The sequence below is a fragment of the Notamacropus eugenii genome, chromosome 1 (assembly GCF_028372415.1).
Source record: "Notamacropus eugenii isolate mMacEug1 chromosome 1, mMacEug1.pri_v2, whole genome shotgun sequence".
In the NCBI taxonomy this organism is placed as follows: domain Eukaryota; kingdom Metazoa; phylum Chordata; class Mammalia; order Diprotodontia; family Macropodidae; genus Notamacropus; species Notamacropus eugenii.
Window position 1 is genome coordinate 330,614,902 of NC_092872.1, and position 22,738 is coordinate 330,637,639.

At 37.6% G+C, this 22,738-nt stretch overlaps 1 protein-coding gene across 3 annotated transcripts in view; it reads right to left on the reverse strand.

Annotated features, from left to right (window-relative positions):
- The window catches only part of SLC25A21 (solute carrier family 25 member 21), a 759,060-nt gene extending 739,752 nt beyond the window's left edge, over positions 1–19,308 (reverse strand). Inside the window, exon 1 of one of the 3 annotated variants that reach the window (XM_072629746.1) lies at positions 18,788–19,308. In XM_072629746.1, coding sequence (XP_072485847.1) covers positions 18,788–18,860 — 73 coding nt within the window. In that variant the 5' untranslated portion in view covers positions 18,861–19,308. The remainder of the gene's footprint in view (positions 1–18,787) is intronic. The other 2 variants (XM_072629748.1, XM_072629747.1) reach the window with 2 other exon arrangements.
- Between the last annotated feature and the right edge of the window lie 3,430 nt (positions 19,309–22,738).

Genomic DNA, 22,738 nt, shown 5'->3' on the forward strand with positions numbered 1-22,738 from the left:
AGTTATTAATGCCAAAAATTGGGAAATGGATGAAGGAATGGATGCTGACATGAATTATAACAATTCTCTTAAGAAAATTTAAACAAAGCAGTTGCCCTAACAAGGAAACTAAAGAGGCTATATACAAACAGCTGATTTGACTCTGTCAGAAAGTGCATGATCTCCTGCCAAGCAGAACAATATGGCAGGAAATTTTTTTTAACATTAACTTATTTGAAATTTTCTTTTACAATAAAGAATCATGGAAGATTATCAGTAGTACTGCCTCATAAAACAGGAAAAAGAGGGAGTGGGCGGAAGGTGTTGTGAGGGGAGGAGTTCAAAGTCACCTTGGCAAGAAACCAACTAACAGTCAGTTAAAGGTCAATGAAGTATAAAATTGGAAGGAAAATAAGCAGATAAAAATGAGAAAAAACCTGAAAAATGTTTATTACAGACTCTTTTCACCATCTAGAATAATAGAGCCCCCACATTTGGACACTATGTTCACAGACCCAAAATGCTACATAAGAAAATGGAAATAGCATTGAAAAAATAAAGATGGGAAAAGTAGATGGATTGGACAAAGTATAGTACTAGAGATGATATAATTTTGAGGTTTTGAAGAATCAGTGCTGAAGATATCAAAAGCAATGTAGAAAAATTTCGGAACTTACTACTACTCCCTTAAAAAAGAGAGTAGAAGAATATCAATAATTAATCAATCAACAACATTTAATAAGCACCCAAAATATTCCAGGAGTTGGTCCAGACACCAGGAATATAAAATCAAACTTTTCTATCTACACAAAACTTCTCTGGGAACAAGCTATGTCTACCTTGAGAATAGCCCTGATAAGGGAAAGAAAAGGGAATAGACTTTCACAAATAATATTCCATAGTAGCCTGTATCTTTACAATCACACGTGTATCACTTTACAAAAAAAGATATAGAGAATACATCATCCTACTACGCTTACTGTTTGCTGACTATTTTTTAAAATTTACATTTGATTTGGAACAGCAACCCACTTTAAAGGTTCTCCTCCAATCAAGTGTCTCCTATTTATATCTCAAAATCATACAAGATTTAGAAACTTGTAACAATAGAGATAACTTCGGTAACCTTCTGATTATTAATGTCAAAGAAAGCATAAAATTCATGTTTGCCAAAGGTATCTCCAACCAATCAGTCAACAAGTATTTATTAAGTACCTACTATACACCAAGTCTGGAGAAGGAAATGGCAAACCACTCCACTATCTTTGCCAAGAAAATCTCAAATGGGGTCATGAAGATTTAGAAATGACTGAAACAAGTGAGCAACAAAAATACACCAAGTACTATGATGGGAACTGGAGATACAACGACAAAAATGGCATAGTTGCTGCCCTCAGTGATCTTACATTCTACAAATAGAAATAATATGCACACACATAAATACATATGAAACATATGTAGAACACATACAAAGTAATTTGATGGGGGCAGGGATACAGTAGCAGCTGGAGGAATTAGGAAAGGTCTCATGTAAGGAGGAGGCATTTGAGCTTCACAGGAAACTACGTATTCTAAGAAGCAAAGGTGATGGAAGAAAGGAGAGAAGTCTAGCTAAGGAGGACAAAATGCAGTCATAAAAATTCGAGACAAAATGTCGTGTATGAGGACAGCAAGACCAGTTTCACTGAACCACAGACATAGTGATAATGTCCACTAGGGAGATTCTTCGGTGAATTAAAGATTATTCAATGGACCACATCAGCCTCAAAATACTTCTCTCTACCTGAACTGGTCTGCCACCACAAGTCCCTTTATTTTACTAAAATTTAAACCCCAAGATCATTGTCTCATTATCAAGAAAAAGATATGTTAAAGAAAGAATAGCACATTGACCTATAAACATCCACTAAGGACATTAACAGTTTATTAGATTGGCAACTGCTTCCTTAGGAGTCAAGAAGTTCTCAGAAATATAGAACATAGGACAAGTAAATTTTTTTTGTTTGCTTTTAGTGGGGAGGTGAAGGTAAAAGGTCAGGAAAGGACAGTAGGTCATGGTGAAGAGAGGAGGCTGTACTAAGAAATTCCAAAAAGAGCAGCACTGAGCACATGGATTTGAGGGTGAAGGAACACCAAAAATTAGGAAAAGGGGTTTTAATCACACAGTTCATGTACTTCAAAAATCAGTCTAAGGTTAATCTGGGGAGCAAAACTTCGTTACATCACATGATCCAGGTTATGACCCCACTGATAGGGGTGCTTTTTGTACAAGGATAGTTCACAATGCATCCATGGTTTGTAAGAACAGCCTGTCCACGGCACCGTTTGTTACTCATTAATGTTCCCTAGCACATTAGGCAAACCTCCTGGGAAGGATTTACTGGAGGAAATAAACAAAGAATTGAATAGGATGAGAGGAGATGGATGAGTTGTTATTTGTACCTGTGGAGAAAGTACCCATATTACTGAGATCATGGTTCCGTTGAACTGTATCAAGTATATGTGATTCCAAGACAAATAAGGACAGATCTTAAAAATAAATAGGGAGCAACTTTGGTAAATATTTTAAATGTTTGTCGTTACTGTTTTTAGTATCATTTTAGCACATAGGGATGGACCATTTATCAGGTTAGGTTGGGAGAACCTCACACGTGTGTCTTCCATTATTTATGTTCTACAAATGAAGGAGTACCTTCCTTATCCCTGAGAATGCTTACTTGGATTAAAATAAATAAGGATTGATCCAACTGATCATTTTTTTAAACATTTAAGGATCTTAATGTATGAACTGATAAGCAAATATAATTAAACTATCTTCTGCCATCTTATTTTCTGTACAAAACATTTTAGACAGTTAAACACTGAATTTGGTTAAGGTGTGATTCATAATATAGTTATGTGACTATATTAGTCATGTGACTAAATCTGTTTTTAAAAGAACAAAAATGTTATCCTGCCATCTTGTGGATAAGCATTCACTCAAACTAACTAATAACTGAAGATTTGTACTCACAAGATAATAGATCCAGAGCTTATAGGGACCTCAGAAGTCAACTGGGTCTTCTTCATAGTGCAGACAGGGAAAGAATCAGAGGCAGATAGAAAAGCATCAGAGACAGAATTTGAACCCCAATCCTCTGACTCGAGAGTGAGTACTCTTTCTAATATACCACTTACTCTTCAATTAATTCTTAAATGGCACAAAATCAAACAAATGTAAAATTGTTTACTTGGTGCATTTTACAACATAATTTTCTACTTGAAAGATTACTAAACAAAAAAGTCAGTTTCATCTCAATTTAACTTAATTTAACCTGTATTCATCATCTATTGTGTAGAGAGAGTGCCCTATGTAGATAAAGTATCTAGGTTAAGACACATTCCCCACTTGGTGTAAGTCTGTCCCAATATCATAGGCTTAAAAGAAGAGGCATAGGGCAGTCTGGAGTCAGAAGGACTTGATTTCAAACCAGCCTCAGATACTTAGTAGTTGTGTGACCCTGAGCAAGTTAATGCAGAGACGGGGGGGGGGGGGGGGGGGGGGGGGGGGGAGGGAGAGAGGGAGAGAGAGAGAGTCAGCACTTTTAGGAAGAACTAATAGTACTGGATATGAATACACCATGACTTCTAGGAATGTGAGGAAGAAAGTGATAGAATTTTACTCCTGCAAGGTAATGTTCAAAGCCTATTAGAAGTTACCATGAATTCTACTTAAATGTGAAGCACACCAGCTTTATGTGTCCATATGTGTTTTTCATGCAGAACTACAAAATGCTAAAGTGCAGCTTCTCATAAAGAAAAGAAATCAACTTATGGCATAAAAATAATGATCTATTTCACCTCATCTCTCTCATGCAAACAAGTTTTTCATCACTGACAATTTCCTAATTCATAGACTTCCCCCATTCTATCCTTGATCTGCACAACGAAGACCTCCTGGAATAACAGGAATCCAGGCAGAAATGCATCCACTTTTCAGCACGATTATTTTCAGACACTGTTCTTTCCTAACAACTCATACAAAATATAGGAAGACAGCACCATCTATAGATCAAAACAAGAGCTTAACTGCTGTCAGTGTGCAAAGCAGACACTAAGACCTAGAAGGAACACTGAAATAATTCAGACCATTATCATTCTAAGTAGAACTATGTAATTTGTTCATTTTCTTAACCTATTTAGACATTCATCAGCAAATAAAAACTTTAACTACTGCTTCATCAATTGCCATTGCTTTATAGCTTTGGTACATTTGGTGAGCAAAGCATTGATAGAATCTGAAAAAATACCAGAACTATGAATTTTATAATAATCACAATTGTTGCTATTATTGCTATTTATTTGTTTTGTTTAGAACCCAATCTAATTTAATTCAGGAATAGGTTTGGGGGTGTTTTTAAATATAAAAGGGGAAATAATTTACATTTTTACTCAGTAGCCTAATTTTAGCATGTCTCAACCCTTAAAAATGAATTGTTCTTTATGCTAACCTAAATCCACCAGACATAAGCAATTAGGAACAAAATGAACAGAATGAATATACATACCTATAGCAAAATAACTGCCTTCCATTTGCCTACCTGAAAGTCATTTTAACAACCAAACATTAGAGCGGGAAAGGTGAGTTAGAACTATTCATTTTGAAATCAGGCTTCACTCAAATGAAACTGGTTTTTCCAAAATTACCAATGATTTCTTAATTGACAAATCTGAAAATTTTTTCTCAATCATCATCCTTCTTGAGCTCTCTGAAGTGTTTGAGTTGCACCACTTTGACTGTTGACCACCCTTTCCTACTAGATATTCTCTTCTATAGGTTTTCTTGAAATAACTTTCTTCTGGTTCTCACCATACCTACCTGATCACTCCTTCTCGGTCTCCTTTGCTGGTTTATGAAATTATTCTGGGTGTCCCTCAAGGCTTTATCCTGGGTCCTGTTCTTTTTTCCCTATGCACTTTCTCACTTGGTGACATTTCTAGCTCTCATGGGTTTAATTATCATCTATCTCCATGCAGATGACTCTCAGATCTATGCAGCATGTCCCAAAAGGCTTCATGCAATTTTAAGGTGAAAACTGCACAAAGCCTTTTAGGATGTCTGTATATCCAGCCCCAATCTTTCAAACTGAGTTTTAGTTCCACATCAATAACTGCCTTTTGAACATTTAAAAATGGATATTCCAGAGGCATCACAAATCTAACATGTCCAAATCAGAACTCATTATCTTTTTTCCCCACAACATTTTCTATACTTCCTTATTTCTGTTAAGAGTAGCAACCTTATTCCAGTATCCCAAGGCCTCCTCTTGGAACACCTCACTTTCTTTCATCCTTCATCTTTAACTAGTTGACAAATCCTGTCATTTGTATCTCTATAACATCTCTCATGTATATTCAATTTTCATTATTTACAAAGCTACCTATTAGCTTAGGCCTTCATAACCTCTCACTTGGACTATTGCTATAATCTCCTCATTTTCTCCCTGTCTCAAGTCTCTCCCTGCTCCAATCCATCCTCTATATAGATAGCAAAGTAATTTTCTTGAAGCATAGCTCTGACTGTCACTCACTTATTCAGTAAACTCCAGTGGCTTCCTATTGCCTCCAGGATCAAATAGTAAATCCTCTGTTTATCATTTAAAGCCTTTTATTACCTGGTCCCAACCCACCTATCTAACCTCATTATATATTACTTATCTTACCATTCATTATGATCCAGCTAAACTGGCCTTCTTGCTGTTTTTCACACATGATTTCCTGTCTCTGTGCCTTTGCACTGTTTGCCCCCAGTGTCTGGAATACATTCTCTCTTCACCTCAGAGAATATCTTATTATTTTAGCACTCTCTCTGTGGCCACTCCTTCAACCGACTCTCCCTGATTGGGGTCATCAGACAGTAGCTAAGTATTACTCTCTCTGAGTTATAAGGGTAACCCTTTATAAGTTGGATTTCTAGTACTGTCACTCAAAAGTCCCCACTAGCATCCTCACCATTAGCAACAAGAGAGCTTGACAAGTAGCATTAGGAAAAGGTATTTACAAAAGTGGTTATAATAAAAATAAATGGTACAAAATGTTCGCCTTGAAACCTGGAGCATATTCTCTCACAAATACTAACTGTCCATGGGGAGAGGAGGTACAATCTTAAAAAGTATAATAGTAATGAGACACATAGAGAACATTTAGGGTAAAGCATTTACTCATAACTTTTGCACTTAAAGTTCTTTTCTCCCTTCCTAGAGTTGTCATGAAGTTCCCCTATGCATAACTCTCTTCTGGGCAGGCCACTAAGCTGGGATCCCAGAATCTGTACCTTTCCAAAATTCATAGCTTGTACTGCTCTCTAACATGGGAGATCATACTTCTTTTTTAAAAAAATCAATTTATTTAATTTTAATTATCAGCATTCACTTCCTCAAGCTTTTGAGCTTTAAATTCTCTCCCCCTCTTTTTCCTCCCTCCTCTCCAAGATGGTGTGCAATCTGATAAAAACTCTACATATACATTCTTATTAAACACATTTTCACATTTGTCATGTTGTAAAGAAGACTTTGAATAGAATGAATTGGAGAAACCACTAGAAAGAAAAAAAACAAAACAAAAAAGAAAGAGCAAATAGTCTGCTTCGCTCTGCATTCAGACTCCACAGTTCTTTCTCTGGATGTGAATAGCATTTTTCATCATGAGTTCTTGGGAGTTGTCTTAGATTCTTGCATTGCTGAGAAGAGCTAAGGCTATCAAAGACAGTCACCACAAAATGTGGCTGTTACTGTGTACAGTGTTCTCTTGTTTCTGCTCATTTCACTCAGCATCAGTTCATATAAGTTTTTCCAGGTTTTTATGAAGTCTGTCTGCTCATCATTTCTTATAGCACAACAGTATTCCATTCCATGCAGATAGCACAACTTATTCAGCCATTCCCCAATGGATGGGTATCCCCTCAATTTCCAATTTTTTGCCACCACAAAAAGAGCTGCTATAAATATTTTTGTATATGTGGGTCCTTTTCCCTTCTTTAATATCTCTTTGGGATACAAACCTAGTAGTGGTATTGCTGTATCAAAGGTTATATGCACATTTTTATAGTCTTTAGGGCATAATTCCAAATTGCTCTCCAGAATGGTTGGATCAGTTCATAATTCTACCAACAATGCATTAGTGTTCCAATTTTCCCACATCCTCTCCAGAATTTATCATTTTCTTTTTTGTTATGTTAGCTAATCTGACAGGTGAGATATGGTACCTCAGAGTTGTTTTAATTTGTATTTCTCTAATCAATAGTGATTTAGAGCATTTTTTTCATATGAGTATAGATAGCTTTAATCTCTTCCTCTGAAAACTGCCTGTTCATATCCTTTGACCATTTATCAATTGGGGAATGACTGGTATTCTTATAAATTTGAATCAGTTCTCCATATATTTTAGAAATGAGGCCTTTATCAGAGATAATGGTTATAAAAATTCTTTCCCAGTTTTCTGCTTCCCTCCTAATCTTGGTTGCATTGACTTTGTGCAAAAACTTTTCAATTTAATGTATTCAAATTTATCCATTTTGCATTTCATAATGTTCTCTGTCTCTTGTTTGGTCATAAATTCTCCTGTTCCCCATAAATCTGACAGGTAAACTACTTTGTGAGAGATCATACTTCTTGATGCTGCCATGATCCTTGTCAGACTTCCACATCCCTTATAGGCCTTCTGTCAGTCAGTACTACTTATTTTAAGCATTGCTGCTATTGCCACTCAGCTCCAACTATGGATTGGATATCTGATGGAATCAATATATCTCTAAAATTCACAAGGTTGCCTACATTTCTACCTTATTCTATCTAATCTATCATTAGCCTAAAATCAGGATACAGCTGAAACAAAGAGATAGTCATGCTCACTGCCACCACTGCCAGGTTGGAAGTACAGTAGCTTCTCTCACCCTACCTGATTCTCATCAAGGTGACAACTCTAAGTTGCCTTTCAGCAACTCCTTTCAGCCTAGTAAGAAATTCATCATTTTTCTTTCACCATGATTCTGCAAATGCAAAAGAATAACATATTGGCAGATTGCTTCATTTTCACACCCATCCATTTCTATCCTGTGTGCTAGTTCTTGTCTTCTAGTTCTACCACCAATTAGAATTTTCATCATCACATCATATAAGTCCTTTAGTCACACATGGCTAGAAACTGGTTTCCCAAAGTTCCACAAAGTTGATTGAAGTTCTGTATGGCCAATGAAGATGGGTAAAATGATTTGAGTCAACTATCTATTTTTTAAGGATCAGCCTTAAGGCTCCATCTTTAATATGAAGCCATTTCTTATCTCTCAAGGTGTTAGTACTTTCCCTTTGAAAATTATATTTATTTTATATCTCTTCTTTATATACTTACATACATGCAGGTTATCTTCCTCTGAGAGAATGCAGTGACGACTACATTTTATTTTTGTATCAGTGTCTGGTACATAGTACATGTTTAATAAATGCTTGTTGATTGATTCATGAAACCTAATTTAATTAATGGCTCGAACTTAGGAGGGGGACTATCAATTCAATGCTATATGATAAAACCACTGAAGGACGTGTTTAGATGGATGCTTAAAAAATAAAGGACACAAAAACACGTTATAGAATCACATATATATAAAATTTAGGTGAATGTATAGAAAATTTAATTTTACTTTAATTTTAATTTAAATTTACTTGCCAGAGTTTAAACAAGGAGTAGGGAACCTGCAGCCCTGAGGCCACATGTTCAAGTTTAGTCCACATGTTCATATATCTTCAAGTGTGATCTTTTGACTAAATCCAAACTTTTCAATTCTGTGAAGTTTGGATTCAGTCAAAGGGCCACACTTGAGGACCTAGAGGCCACATGTGGCCTCAAGTCTGCAAATTCTCCACCCGTGGGTTAAACAATTAGTGTCAGTACCAGACTTAGACTTCAAGTCTCCTGAGTCCCAGGTCATGTTCTTTCAACAACTTAACCCCATTTCTCAGCTGAATGCATTATATTTTCCAATGGCAATTAAGCTTATATCCTCCTTCCATTCATACTCACTCAATGAATAAGTTTAAATCTTGTCCTTGCCTGATTCCACCTAATGTCTCTTTCTCCCTTGAAATTGCTTTGTACCTGTGTGCATGTTTTATCCTCCAGTAGAATGCAAGTTCCATGAGACAAAGACATGTTTCATTTTGTCTTGGTATCTTCAGCACCTATAACAGCACATACTAGGTGCTCAATAAACATTTGTTATTGAAATATTGAAACCTTATTGAACCCTGTTGTAATCTCACTGCTATTGAAATATTGAATTAAAGCATGATATTTAGTTACTTGGACCTTCCAAAGAAGCGCTAATTCATTGGATTTTTGAAACTACAGGTAACAGAATATGAAATTTCACAGATCTTATGATGCCATAAAGACTGTAAACACAGGCCCATGTTTGTCAAAACAGGACCACATTTCATCACTAGAAGGTAAGTCACAAGGTGTTCAATTTCGTAATGTTCCCTTAAACTTATGATGAATGTCTTCTAAGACTGAGAGAGCTTTCAATATACATTAATAGAAAAATCCACACACTCATGAAATTACAGATTTTTGAACTAATGAATAAAGCCTCATTGACTAAAATTGCCTGAGAATTTAAGTTGTGAAAATATGAATGATAAGAAAAGTCATGGGAGTTATTAGGAGTTATCGTACAAATTTAAGTATAACTGCTGTAAGAAATTCCTTAAATTCATCTTTCCTTGTTATTACTACCCATAAAAATGCACAATAACAAATGACTAGTTCACAAAGTGAGGGAAGTGGAGTCTATTCTGGAATGCTGGAATAAAAGGAACTACAAACTTTTGCACATAAAGGCTTCACATTGCCAAATGATAGTAATATTCAGTTCATTTGCTATAAACTCCATGAAGGAAAGAACTGTTTCATTTTGTCCTTGTATCCCTAGATATAAAGTCCCTCAAAGTATGTTGATGTTGATGGCTCTCTGAGCTCACTGATGTATTTCCTTTTAATAAACAAATCATAGCTAACCCATGTCTGACCATTCTGCGTGACTCTTGTCCATACGCAAAACCACACAGACAACCCCCAATTTCCTCAAGTTCCCTTGACATTATGTGGATAATAGCCACTGTCTATAGGTTGTCTCACACTCTTGCTACATGATTCACCCTTTTTTTTAATCAGAAATGTTTCTGATGACATAGTTTACTCTCTTTCTCTGAAATAATTCCTCATGTTTAATGCTTTCCAACAGTCAGCTCTCTTTGCACAATTCCACCACATTACCACACTTTCAGCCTTGTCCAGTTTCTATAACTGACCATTTCAATGTCCTAAAGAAAGCTGAGGTGCTAACCAGATCCAGCCTATGCTCATCTACTAACTCTATCCTCAGTTTCTTATTTGGCAAGAGAAGATTTTCCAGTGTGCTGGTCACTTCTGGCCTCTTAACTGCAGGTGGAGGAAATATCAGTGACACTCTGTCTTCATGCAGTGTCAACTTTGCAATGGTCTCTTCTGCTAGAGCCATGAGCCAGAGGTTCTCTGAGCCTTGTGAAATGACATATGCCAGAGAATAGGTTCGGCTGCAAGATCAACATTTTCATCAGGTGGTGGCACAGAGCCTTAGTGTGTTCTTTTAGAGAGACGCAGCCAGGAGAACACAGGCCTGCATCACACAGCTTCTCAGCAAAGTCTATCAGAAGAGTAATGAGAAACCCAGTGGCTGCAAAGGACACTCAACCTTCAGAAGGCAAGGTCCTGTCACTTGCAGTTGCCTGGGGTATAACACTAATTTTAAAAACCTTTATTTTGGAGCTCAAGATCCAAGAAGTTTAAAACAAAAAGGAGCTGATATCATAGTCTATGTGAGGGTCTTAATGTGAACCAACGAGAGCTTTCCCTAAAAACACAGTGCAACTCTATTTCCAGTTCTCAGAAACTTTTCACTTGATGATCAAAACCTGTGTGCTATCTCTCCCTTTTCCTCACACCACAAAAGCCATTTCGTATCATAACAAAATGAGAAGCAATGCATACGGACTACTGGTTTCAACCATTGCTAAAAGTTAATTACATGTTAAATAATTGGCAATTTTACACATAATGCATTATCATAAAAAATACTGAATAGTAACATTTAACTTACAATATGCTACAGTGAAATATACTGCATACGTATGCATACATACATATACCCTGTTGGAAGGACATACAAACTGTGTACTCTAACCCCAAAGTGAACCCAGTTCCAAAGTGCAGCTCCCATGCAAGGATGCATGCATGCTTCCTGCTTTAGGAGAAACAAACACAGATACAACCTAATTCGATTTGTCTTTCTTAGACCAGACTCTGGGTTGACTATTAATAGGTAGTGTGGAAATTATTACCCACAGGTAGAGAAATCTCGATGTGAGCCACACCTAAGATTTATTTTTAAAGATTTCCCCAGAGTAAAATCCTTTGGCATGAGTCAAAGAAAGAAGCAGACTCTTTAGGATTGGGTCCCAAGATAGTCAACAAGTACATAGGATTTAATTACTGAATCAGAATACTATATTAAACACAGACTACTCCAGAATCACCTTTTCTTTGCCTGACTGTGGAGTACTAAATCAGCCCAACCACAGCCAAACAGCACCGAGAAGTGAAAAACACAGGTCACCTTCTCTATTTGCTACTCCTCTACTTACAAGGCTGTCTCACGAAGGCAAAGGTACCAGAAACTGTAATCAAGCAACCAGAGAAAGCAAAATTTCAAGGTAGAAGTGACTCCAGGAAGCAATGGCCCTCTTTTAGGGGGAGGCATTTTATCTTTTCTTTAAGGGCCCCTCTCTTCATGGGTCATTGGTGATGAGGATGACAGGGTCTCCTTTTCCTCTTAATAGACCCAAGGTTACCCTTTCTTCCTGAGTACCAGTAAGTAACCAGCTTGCTATGCCAGGACTTAGCCTCTCTCCCTATTTCTAAGCCAAACCAAACTCAAAGCCAGCTGGCCAAAACCTATTCCCTCCCTTCCTGCTTACCAAAGGAAACCGGGGTTTCAGTCAAGCTTCCCAGGGAAGGCCTACTCTTCTATCTACTCCCCATTCTGGCAGTCTCACCCTACAACCAGGTTCCCATCCTGACTTCCTCTTTACTGGAGTACTAGGCATTAAAGTGTTCCTTTACATTTCCAAAACATTGTCAGATACAGTTTTTGCCCCAGGTTATGGATTTCCTTCTAGTTGGGAAATTCAAATTGATCAGGAGGTGGAGCGGGAAATGACTATGATATAAAGGCAAAAGGCATCAATAAAGTGTATATATTTTTTTTTTATTTCCAGACATTAGGCCAAATTTCCCACCTGTAGAGAAATCCACAGCTTGGGACAACACCTCCTCTCTGCCCCAATCCTACACAAAACCAAATCTTCTACCAAGGTTATGACAAGGGAGCTTACTTTTGTAGAAACTATGTTTCTAGTACAAATATGCTTGGTATTCATTCTCTCCAATCACTTGAAAACATTTCAAACACACAAATAGTATCATCTTTTAACATAAAAGTTGACAATATATGCCCTATGCATAGATGAATTCTTCTGAATGTCAGATTCAGTACAATTCACGTATTTAACAAACATTATTAAGTAACCACTAAGCTCCATGATGCTACAGATACAGAGATGACTCAGTCCCAGCTCTCAAGAAAAAAACATCTAATATAATCAAGAATGTCATTTGAATTTTTATTAAAATTCTGCTTTTTTGTAGCTTGAATTAGTTTAGATACTGGGTGAAGTTCAATAAAACAGAAAAGTGTGAGAAGCCAGAAAAACATGTAGCAGTAGTGATCAGAGGAACTCCCTGATTTGCTAGACTACAACACTTCCAATGGAGGCTCCCTATGCCAGAAAAATCACATCCAGATACAAACAAAAACCCGGCATATCATGCTCATATTCTAAATTTTCACAAGAAACATCATTGCATTCAACAAAATTTATATTAAATGTTAATTATATGCTCTATAGCTACAGAGATGAAAAACACAGTTCCTGCCTTCAAGGAGTTAGTAGAGTAAGCTATCAGAACCAAAAAAGTAAGCATAAATGCAAACCAAGTACAAAATAAATTGATCTAGTCAGAAAACAGAAGCAAAAACAGAATTTGTAAGGCAGAAGAAAAAAGAAAAGTAGAACCAAAGAAACCTGGATTTAAACTCTAGAGGAGATGGATACAGGACTATAAAAGAAGATAAATGTTTAAACAAATTATTATTTTCATGAGATGGAGCTATGGAATAGGACAAGACTTCCTCATCCCGGCAAATTCCACCTCTTATACTTACAATCTGTGTGACCTTGGGCAGATTATTTGACTTCTCCAGGCTTTCTCCTCTTTAAAATGAGGGAACTGGACTAATTATCAATTCTAGATCTATAATTCTACAATGTCCCTATAGAATATCAGCTCCTTGAGGGCAGAGAGAGTTTCATTTACATCTTTTCATCTACAGTGGGTTAGCTAGGTGGTGCAGTAGACAGAGCACCAGTGCGGGAGTCAGGAGGACCTGAGTTCAAATCTCACCTCAGATAGTTGATACCTAACTGTGTGACCTTGGGCAAGTCACTTAACCCCAATTGCCTCATCCTGGGTCATCTCCAGTCATCCTGATGAATATCTGGTCACTGCATCCAGATGGCTCTGGAGGAGAAGTGAGGCTGGTGACCTGCCCAGCCCTCCCTCACTCAAAACAAAGTCAAGTGCAAGTCATGTCATCATTTCTCTGATGGCATGGTCTTCTTCAGCAACGAAGGATGAACATACACATCCGCAGTGTCTAGCACAGTATTTAACACACAGTAGGCATTTAATAAAAGTTTGTTGATTGATTCTGTGGCCATCTAGTCCAACCCATATCTGAAAGAGTCCCTTCCACAGCACAGCCATGAAGTGATCATTGGTCTTTGTTTTAAGACTTCCAATGAATGGGAACCTCTTATCTCCTGGAACAGAGTATTCCATTTTTTGATAGCACTAGTTGTTAGAAAGTTTTTCTGAGTATTAAGTCTAAATTTACCTCTTTGCAGCTCCAATCATTGCTCCTAACTGCAGTCTGGAGCTATGTTGTACAAGTTTAATCCCTCTTTCATGTGACAATCTTTAAATACTTGAAGATAGGTGTCATATTTCCCTACCTTCTCTTTGAGACAAAAATCCTTAGTTTGTACAACCAATGAATTCCTTCACCACCCCAACTGCCCTATTCTATCAATATTCCTCCTGTACTGTGTTGCACAGACCTTTATACAATAGTCCAGCTAAATTATAATCAGGGCACAGTACAGTAGGCCTATCGCCGTTTTTCTTTTTTCTCTTAATGCAGCTTAAGTTTGCATTCAGTTTCTCAGCTGCCATATTACCTCTTATTGAGATTGCAATCCACAAAAAAACCCAGATCTTTTATATATAAAATACTGTCTGGCCGTGCCTCCCCTAACTCTTATTTCTAAAACTGATTTGCATGATACTAAATGTAAAGTTTGGCATATATCTCTATTAAATTTCTTCTTAGTAGATTCAGCCCAGCTTTCTGGCTGATTAAGATCATTTTGCATTTCAGCTCTGTCATTAATTGTTTGTGTCAGAAATTTGTATAACCAAGGTATCTATGTTTGATCCATGTCACAGATGGAAATATTAAACAGCACAGGACCACCTACAGATTCCTGGGTCACTCTTATGTTAGAAATATTACAAGATGACATTACACAATTACTTACTATTCTTTGAGTATAGTTGTTCAAACAGTTTGCAATCTATCTAATTATACTATTGTTTAGTAAAAGGATTATATGTATATATTTGTATACATAAACACACACAAATATATATATACATAGATTGATAGATAATTAGATACATATCCTTTTCACAAGAATAACATGAAATATGTAATCAACTGCTTTACTAAAAATCTAATTAAATTAGGTAAATCTAGAAAATTTCAAGAAAAGAAGGAAGAAAAAGAGGAAGGAAAGAAGAAAGGAAGGAAGGAATTTGGAATGACTTGTTCTAAATGAAGCCATGTGATCTTTGTGATCACTATGTTCTTTTCTACACAATACTGATTAACCATCCCTTTTAATAAAACAGTTTAGAATTTTGCCAGATATCATAGTTACTTAAGATCAGTAGACTATTGTCTACATATTCTATTCTATTCTCTTTTTTTTGTTTTGTTTGTTTGTTTCAAATTTGGAACAACAGTGGCCCTTATCTAACTCTGTTTTATCACCACCATTTTCCATCTTTTAAAAATCTCTCACAGTGGTTCAGAAATCACTGTAGTTTAACTGGGCCAGGGGATTCGAACTCATCAAGAGATGATAGTAGGTGCTCTTGCATTATCTTCTTTTTTTTAATCTTTAATTATCAACACCCTTTTACCTATTTTTCCTGTCCTTTACAGTTCAAGGGTCCTTTTCCTTGCCAAAGAAAATAGATTTAAAAAAGAACTAAGTAGCTCTGGTTTCTCCTTATTGTCAGTTATTATCTTCCTTTTCTTTCTGAACATTGTTCCTATCCCTGTTTTAATCCTGTTTTCCCCAGTTTAATTTTATAGATCCTTCATTGTCCTCATCAGTCTCAGTTCATTCTGAGCTTTAGCACTTCTGACACTATTCTAACAAGTTCATGTTACCAGCTAACTTGTGTAACTCTCTTTTAAAAATCTTAACTGGATGGTGAATTTCCATGCTGCCCTCAGCAGTGTATTCAAGCAATATGTTAATAAAAAAGAATCAAATGGAAAAAGAAATAAAAAACTTGCAAATACAGTGTGGAAGATTAGAAGGGGGTATGGGTACACGTGAGTAGTGACATAGGACATGTGTCCATGTGTGACAGGGAAGCCTTTCTTAGTGTGTAGCTCAAAGGGAGACCAAATAGACATCTTTAGTCCATTCTCTCTCCCCACTCTTTCTCCTGCCCAGGAGGAAAAGTAGAAGGTTGAGGTCAGAGGCCACCATTCTGCTTGCCTCAAAGAGAGGGGAGTAACAGTCTAGAAGTCTATCTATTTTCTCCCCTAAATATTGTTCATCTATTCTAGGAGATATTTTGAAGGAAAGAGAATCATCAAGCCTTATATCCAAGACTTGCCCCCTTTCCCACCTAAAACCAATTGCACAATGAACGCACATCGAGAATAGCAAAACATAAATAAATAATCCATTTATCCAAAATATAGCAAAACAGAAATCAGAGAAAGTATTCATAAAACATATATATCACACAACATAGAGTGAAGGAGGTCTCAACCAATGAGACAACAGCTCAACCAAGAGAAAGTTTCTTTGATCTCACCCAAAAGGAAACTACCCAAAGTCTCTAGAGTAGCAAGATGAGAATATGGATATGATGAAAACTGCCAGTTTCTATCATACCTTCCTAGAGACTTTTCCTCTAACAGCCTGAAATGGAAACCAAGAGCATTCAAGTAATGAATCCTCAAAGCAGTGCTAGCTAAGGCTGGAGCTCTCTCACCCCTTGCCATTCCACTCTACCCCTCACTGAGGGCACAGTACTTATATCCAACAAGTAGAGAGTACCGTACCAAGGGGCTTTGGGACTAAGAATACACAAGAAAGGCAAATCCCTAGTTATGGTTACTTATGATCAATTTCAGTCCAGCCATCAAAGTGATTTTCCTAAAGCACAAGTCTGACCAATTCACCCTCTCCTCCACTCGATAAATTCTTTTGGCTCCCTATCACCTCCAAAATCAAATATAAAATCCTCTATTTAGTATTGAAAGCCCTTCATAACATAGCCTCCTCTCATACACGCAACTTTCCAGTTTTCTTACCTTATCCCCTGCCCCTCCCACAGCGTTCGGCAAGTCAGTGGCACCGACTGACCCTTTTGATGTTCCTCTAACAAGAAGCTCTCTCTCCCAGTTCTCTATCTCCTACTGTTATCTATGTCTAAAGTGTTCCCCCTCCCCATCTCCACCTCCTGGCTTCCTTCAAGTCCCAGCTAAAATGCCACCTTCTACAGGAAGCCCTTCCCAATCCCTCTTAATTCTAGTGCCTTCCCTTTTTCAATCATTTCTTATTTATCCTTATTACCATCTTATCTTATTCATTTATAGCTCATTTGTACATAGTTATTTGAATGTTGTGTTCCCCATTAGACTGAGGTTTGCCAGAGCAGCGAATGTCTTACTTTTCTTTGTTTCCCCAGAGTTTAACACAGAGACAATAAAAAAATAAATCAAATTAGCACAGTGCTGCCTGGTGAATAGTAGATGTTCAATAAATGTTTACTGACTGATTAATAAATATATATTTATACTACAGCGCTGCAATTAACATTTTATAATAAGGCTTTCACTAATCCAAAGTATATGTGTGTATAAAATAATAAGATTTTACATATATCTATTCATGTATATGTTCTAGTCAGATGGCTTAAGTGAATATCTATATAACAGTGTTCATATAATAATAAGCTAAATACATTGAGAGATGGTATTGTTATTATTGTTGTTATTGAGTCCTAACCCCATTTGGGCTTTCCTTGGCAAAGATGGAGGGGGTTTGCTATTTCCCCCTCCAGTTCATTTTACCGATGAGGAAACTTAGGCAAAGAGGGTTAAGTGACTTGCCCAAGGTCATACAATTAATAAGTGTGGATGCCAGATTTGAAGTCAGGAAGATCAGTTTTCCTGACTCAGATCCAGCAGCTGCCCACATTGTTACTACTACTACTACTACTATTACTACTACTACTACTACTACTGCTGCTGCTGCTGCTGCTGCTGCTGCTGCTGCTGCTGCTGCTGCTACTACTACTACTATTACTAATGTAAATATTTTTATTCAAAATATTTCATACAATCCAACATTAAATTTTCATCAGCCCATATACTATATCAAAATTTTCCGGGTTAATAATAATCTATCAGGCCACAATTTAAAGGGTTTGGGTTTTTTCAGTGTTTATAAGTTTTCATAGCATGAATCTTCATGAAGTGTGTGTGTGTGTGTGTGTGTGTGTGTGCATATGCGTGTATGCTACGTTAAATTTATGTTTTAGTTTATGCCAACCAATGCAGAGTGTCTCTAAGCAGATCCTGCCCAGGGCAAAATTAATGTAAAATCTTGTGGTGTTTCTGCTAAAAGAATTGTAAGCACTATTCAGCTTGAACTATACTTTTTGAAGTGAGGAAACACTTGCTGCCTAGATAACTCAAAAGTAAAAAGTCTACAGTAAACAGAGGTGCATCCTGCGTCATCTCCAGTCATCCTGAGGAATATCAGGTCACTGGATTCAGACGGCTCTGGAGGAGGAGTGAGGCTGGTGACCTGCATAGCCCTCCCTCACTCAAAACAAAGTCAAGTGCAAGTCATGTCATCATTTCTCTGATGGCTGGTCTTCTTCACCAATGAAGGACGAACACAATGACAACAACAGTAAACAGGGAGGGACTACTGACTCAGCCCCGTGAATGCACGTTTGAATGCGCCCTTTCCTGCCAGGTCCCTTTCTTTTCTAGGTCACTAGAAAACGGTAAGACCAGCAGCAAGGCTTTCACCTGCCGCCGAGGTAAAATCTTGTGCTTCCCGTAGTACACGAAGAGCCAGCCATCCCCCAAACCAGAAAAACTTCCGCTACAGGCATTAGTAGGAAATGAGTGTGCGCAGAACCCCTGGAAAGCAGCCAGAGATGAAGCTTTACTTGGAGAATTGTAAACGGGAGTCTCCGGGACACCCGTCAAGTGCGCCCAATTCGCCCTTACCCGCTGAGCCTCCGGCCAGGATCTGCTGAGAAGCTTCCCTCCCGAAGCCTCCTCCGCCAGTCTTTGTAGGCATCTTCACTTTCGAAAAGGAGGCTTAGGAACTCAGTAAACAGGGACAGGTCGGGCAAGGGGGCAGCCTCTTTAAGGAATGTGGGGAAGGAAGTTTGCTAGTCCTTGAAGGCGGGAAGAGCGTAGCGTTTGGAGATCCTAGTGCTGCCGCAAGCCGCAGCAGCAGTTCTCTGCCCGTACTCCTTGGTCAATTATTAGTCCCACTTGCCTGTTGCGCTCCCTCCAAGTCAAACTTCCAGCTGTAGCTCACTCTCTGGCATCTTAAAACAGTGACATGACTTCAGCAAGGAGAGGGTTTTGCTGATGCTTGATGCTGTATCTGTCTTGTGCCTTCTAGCTTGGATCACGTAGTGTTTCCCTGTCTGTTCTCTCCTGCAGTGTCCTGTAAAGCTGGAAAGGTTTGTTTGGTTTGAACAACATTAATGAAAAAATGCCCCTGGCTTGGAAATCAAACTGGTTTGACCCTTGCCCCACTTGGTTTGTAATTATTTTACACCACGTGACAAGGAAAAAATAAATCAATAACCTTCAAAGATACTTCTCAGGACTTTTGCAATATCTAGAGATCAGCCTTGCATGGAAATCAGATATTTGAATAAAACACAGAAATGCCACTTTCTTTTTATGTCTTATTTTAGATTACTTTGGCTGTCTGTTTATTGTAGATTTCTTTCATGTTAAATACTTCATAATATTTGACATTTATAAAGAGCTTCAAATTACATTGCACACACTACTTCTTTTGAGCCTCAGAGCAATCATGTAAAACAGCCCATTTTACAGATTAAGAGAACTCAGACTTGGGGTATCTAAGTGAATGTCACATTCACTTTAAGTGAATTCACTTTACATTAAGTGTAAGAGAAAGAAGTTGAAGCCATGTTTTCTGAAATCTAGGTACTTTGCCCTAGTCCCATGACTCCATGACTCTACATTCAACTTGTAGCAGCACAGGCTTCAATATCATACCCAACCATTTTACTTGATCTTTATGTTTCAGTTTAATAAAATATAGAAATTATACCATGGTCTAGGAAAATCAAATTGGCTATGGTTTGTAATTAATGCCCAAGGATGCCATGAATAGGAAACAGAGCAGGCTTCTTTCTCTTTTACTCATCTCCTCCTCCAGAAGGAGGAAAAACAAGAACTGTTTTGGACAGATGAGAGAGGGATGTCTCTCACTAGAGATGGAGAAGGGAAAATTGAGGGTATGAGGTGCTCAGTATAAGTGGCTTACCAGCCTTTCCAGCACCTTCGGTGGCTTCCGTTGTCTGACTGTCCTGCATGGCTCTACAAAATAATTCTCTGCACCTCCTCTGTCTCTCCCAGCATTTTCTTTTAGTGCCAAGTACTTGCCATTAGAAAAGGAGAAAGAAAGAAATCTTCCTGTGCAGCACAATCCCATGATATTATCACCAAGAAAGAATACTATGTCTACATGTTTTAAGATTGCAGTATGTGAGCAAATGATTATTTTTCCATCTTGCTCCCAAGATGGGAGCCTCATTTTCAGCCTTTTTAATCTCTCCTCACTTCTCCCAATGACTACACATTGTGGGAGATGAATGAAATAGAGTATCACTAATCTATAAGAAATTATGAACATTAGATACATAGAGAATTTTGGAAATCTTTGCATTATCTGATGCAAAGTAAAGTAAGCACAGCCAAGAAAAAAATTGTACTTTGATTATTATGGTAAATGGAAAGAACAACCACAAAACAATCAAAAGTGAATTATGCAAAATTACAAGGAACGAATATGACTCCAAACATAAGATATGGAAAGACACTGCCATCCCACTCCTTCACAGAGGTGGGAGGTCCCCAGGAATGATACACTGCAAATATTCTCAGACTTTTTCAATGCATGGGCCTGTTTTGCTAATTTTTTGTCTCTCTTTTTTTTCTTTAAATATATTATTTATTATATAGGATAACTCCCTGTGATGTGATATTTTTAAATATATATATATTTATATATATTATATAAATGAACATGTATTGTTTACAAAAATTTCCCACCTCCAAGACTCTGATTGAAAAGTTGATGGCTGCCTAAATACTTCTTCTAAATACTTCTGTGTGATTCTAGGCAAGTCACTAACTTCTCAGCATCAGGCCTGTGAACAGGTTGTTGTTTGTCTTTCATTCTCAAAAAACATCAAGAAGTTATGATGCTATGACTTACTAATGAATTGGATTTTATTGAGTAGTAGTAGTGGTGGTAGTGGTAGTAGTAGTAGTAGTAGTAGTAATAGTAGTAGTAGTAGTATTGGTAGTAATAGTCGTAGTAACATCATTCAATGTCCATGTATTTGGGGAGTCTGCAAGAAGAGCTAACTGCTCAAATGTTCAAATATTTTAAAAGATTTGAATTTTTACAATGTTTGGCATTTCCAAACATCCTACTATAACTGCATTCTTATCCCAGCTGGGTTTTCTAGGGTATGAGGAAATTCTGAGTTTTTCTGACTTTCTCTTTGAGAATTTCCTTTCTCTAAAGAGATAGACAGTGACAGTAGCAAGGATAAATATATGGACTTCTCCTGTTACTATGGTCAAATCTATCTCCGATTTTTTTTCCTTGTTAGATTTTAGATTTTAGATTTTGGATTCTTCCCCAATAATTTCTGGCAAGAAAATAGAAGAATCCTAGAATGCCTGGCTCCTATCTGGTCACCCTGTCTTTTATAAGCTTACCCAGCATGAAGAACCACACTCCAGCCTTGCAAAGAGTCCCCTGACCACTGCCTCCAGGGTGATACACAATCAATGCTGAGTAAATTGCAAAGGATGTCCATTTGTTTTTGTTTTTTGTTTTTTTATAGTAACCAAATCACATCTTGCCCAAAAGCAAGCAAATAGAAATATTAGTAAAGGAAGACTGAAGAGACAGAAACACATGTGGCCACAGGGAAACTTCTTTAAGAAAGCATACCTCTGCCACCTTTCTCTTACAGATCTTAGAGGAGTCTTATATTTGAGTGTAATGGATGATCTGGCATATGTACAGATACCATCAGTTTGCCAAGATGGTATCAATTACATGAAAAATACTAGAGAACTGCTTCTGGGAGGCTGGAGCATTGGTGTATGTATTGACATTCTGTACTGGCCCACCACGTGGTAGGGAGAGCCTTTTTCCACTGGCTATGTTGCCAAACCTGTCAGCATCTTCAAAAATGGCTAGTCATGGTTGTTGTGGCATTAGTAGTAGTAGTAGTAGTAGTAGTAGTAGTAGTAGTAGTAGTAGTAGTAGTAGTAGTGGTGGTGGTGGTGGTGGTGGTGGTGGTGGTAGTGATAGTAGTAATAGTAGTAACATCATTTATGTAGCACCTACTATGTGCCAGGCACTTTACAAATTTTATCTCATTTGATCTTCACAACAACCTTCAGAAATAAATGCTAATATTATCCCTATTTTACAGTAAAGGAAACTGAGGCAAACAAAGGTCAAATGACCTGCCCAAAGTCACATGTCTAGTGTCTGAGGATAGGTTTTTAACTCAGGTCTTCTTGACTCCAGGTCCAGTGTTCTAACCAGTGTCCTGCCTAGCAGTCCATTTGTGAAGGAGATGATTCCTTCACTCATACCATATAAGGGGGAAAGTCCTTAGAGCTTCCTTCTTCCTCCTTTGAGGCCAGGTGGCTCCAACAAATGGTCTTGGGTCTTTGATCTTTTTTCATTCATTCTTTTTCCATTCTAGGTTCTTGGAGTTGAATGTTCAATCCCATTTGGGAGCTCAAGCCACAGGGATACAGGAATCCACAAATCCAAAGCCAGGTATTGCAACGAGCCTAGCAGAAAAGTCCTGAAGAGCAAAGACGACAGTCAGCAATAATGCTGGCTTTGAATATTAACCTGATGGGACCATG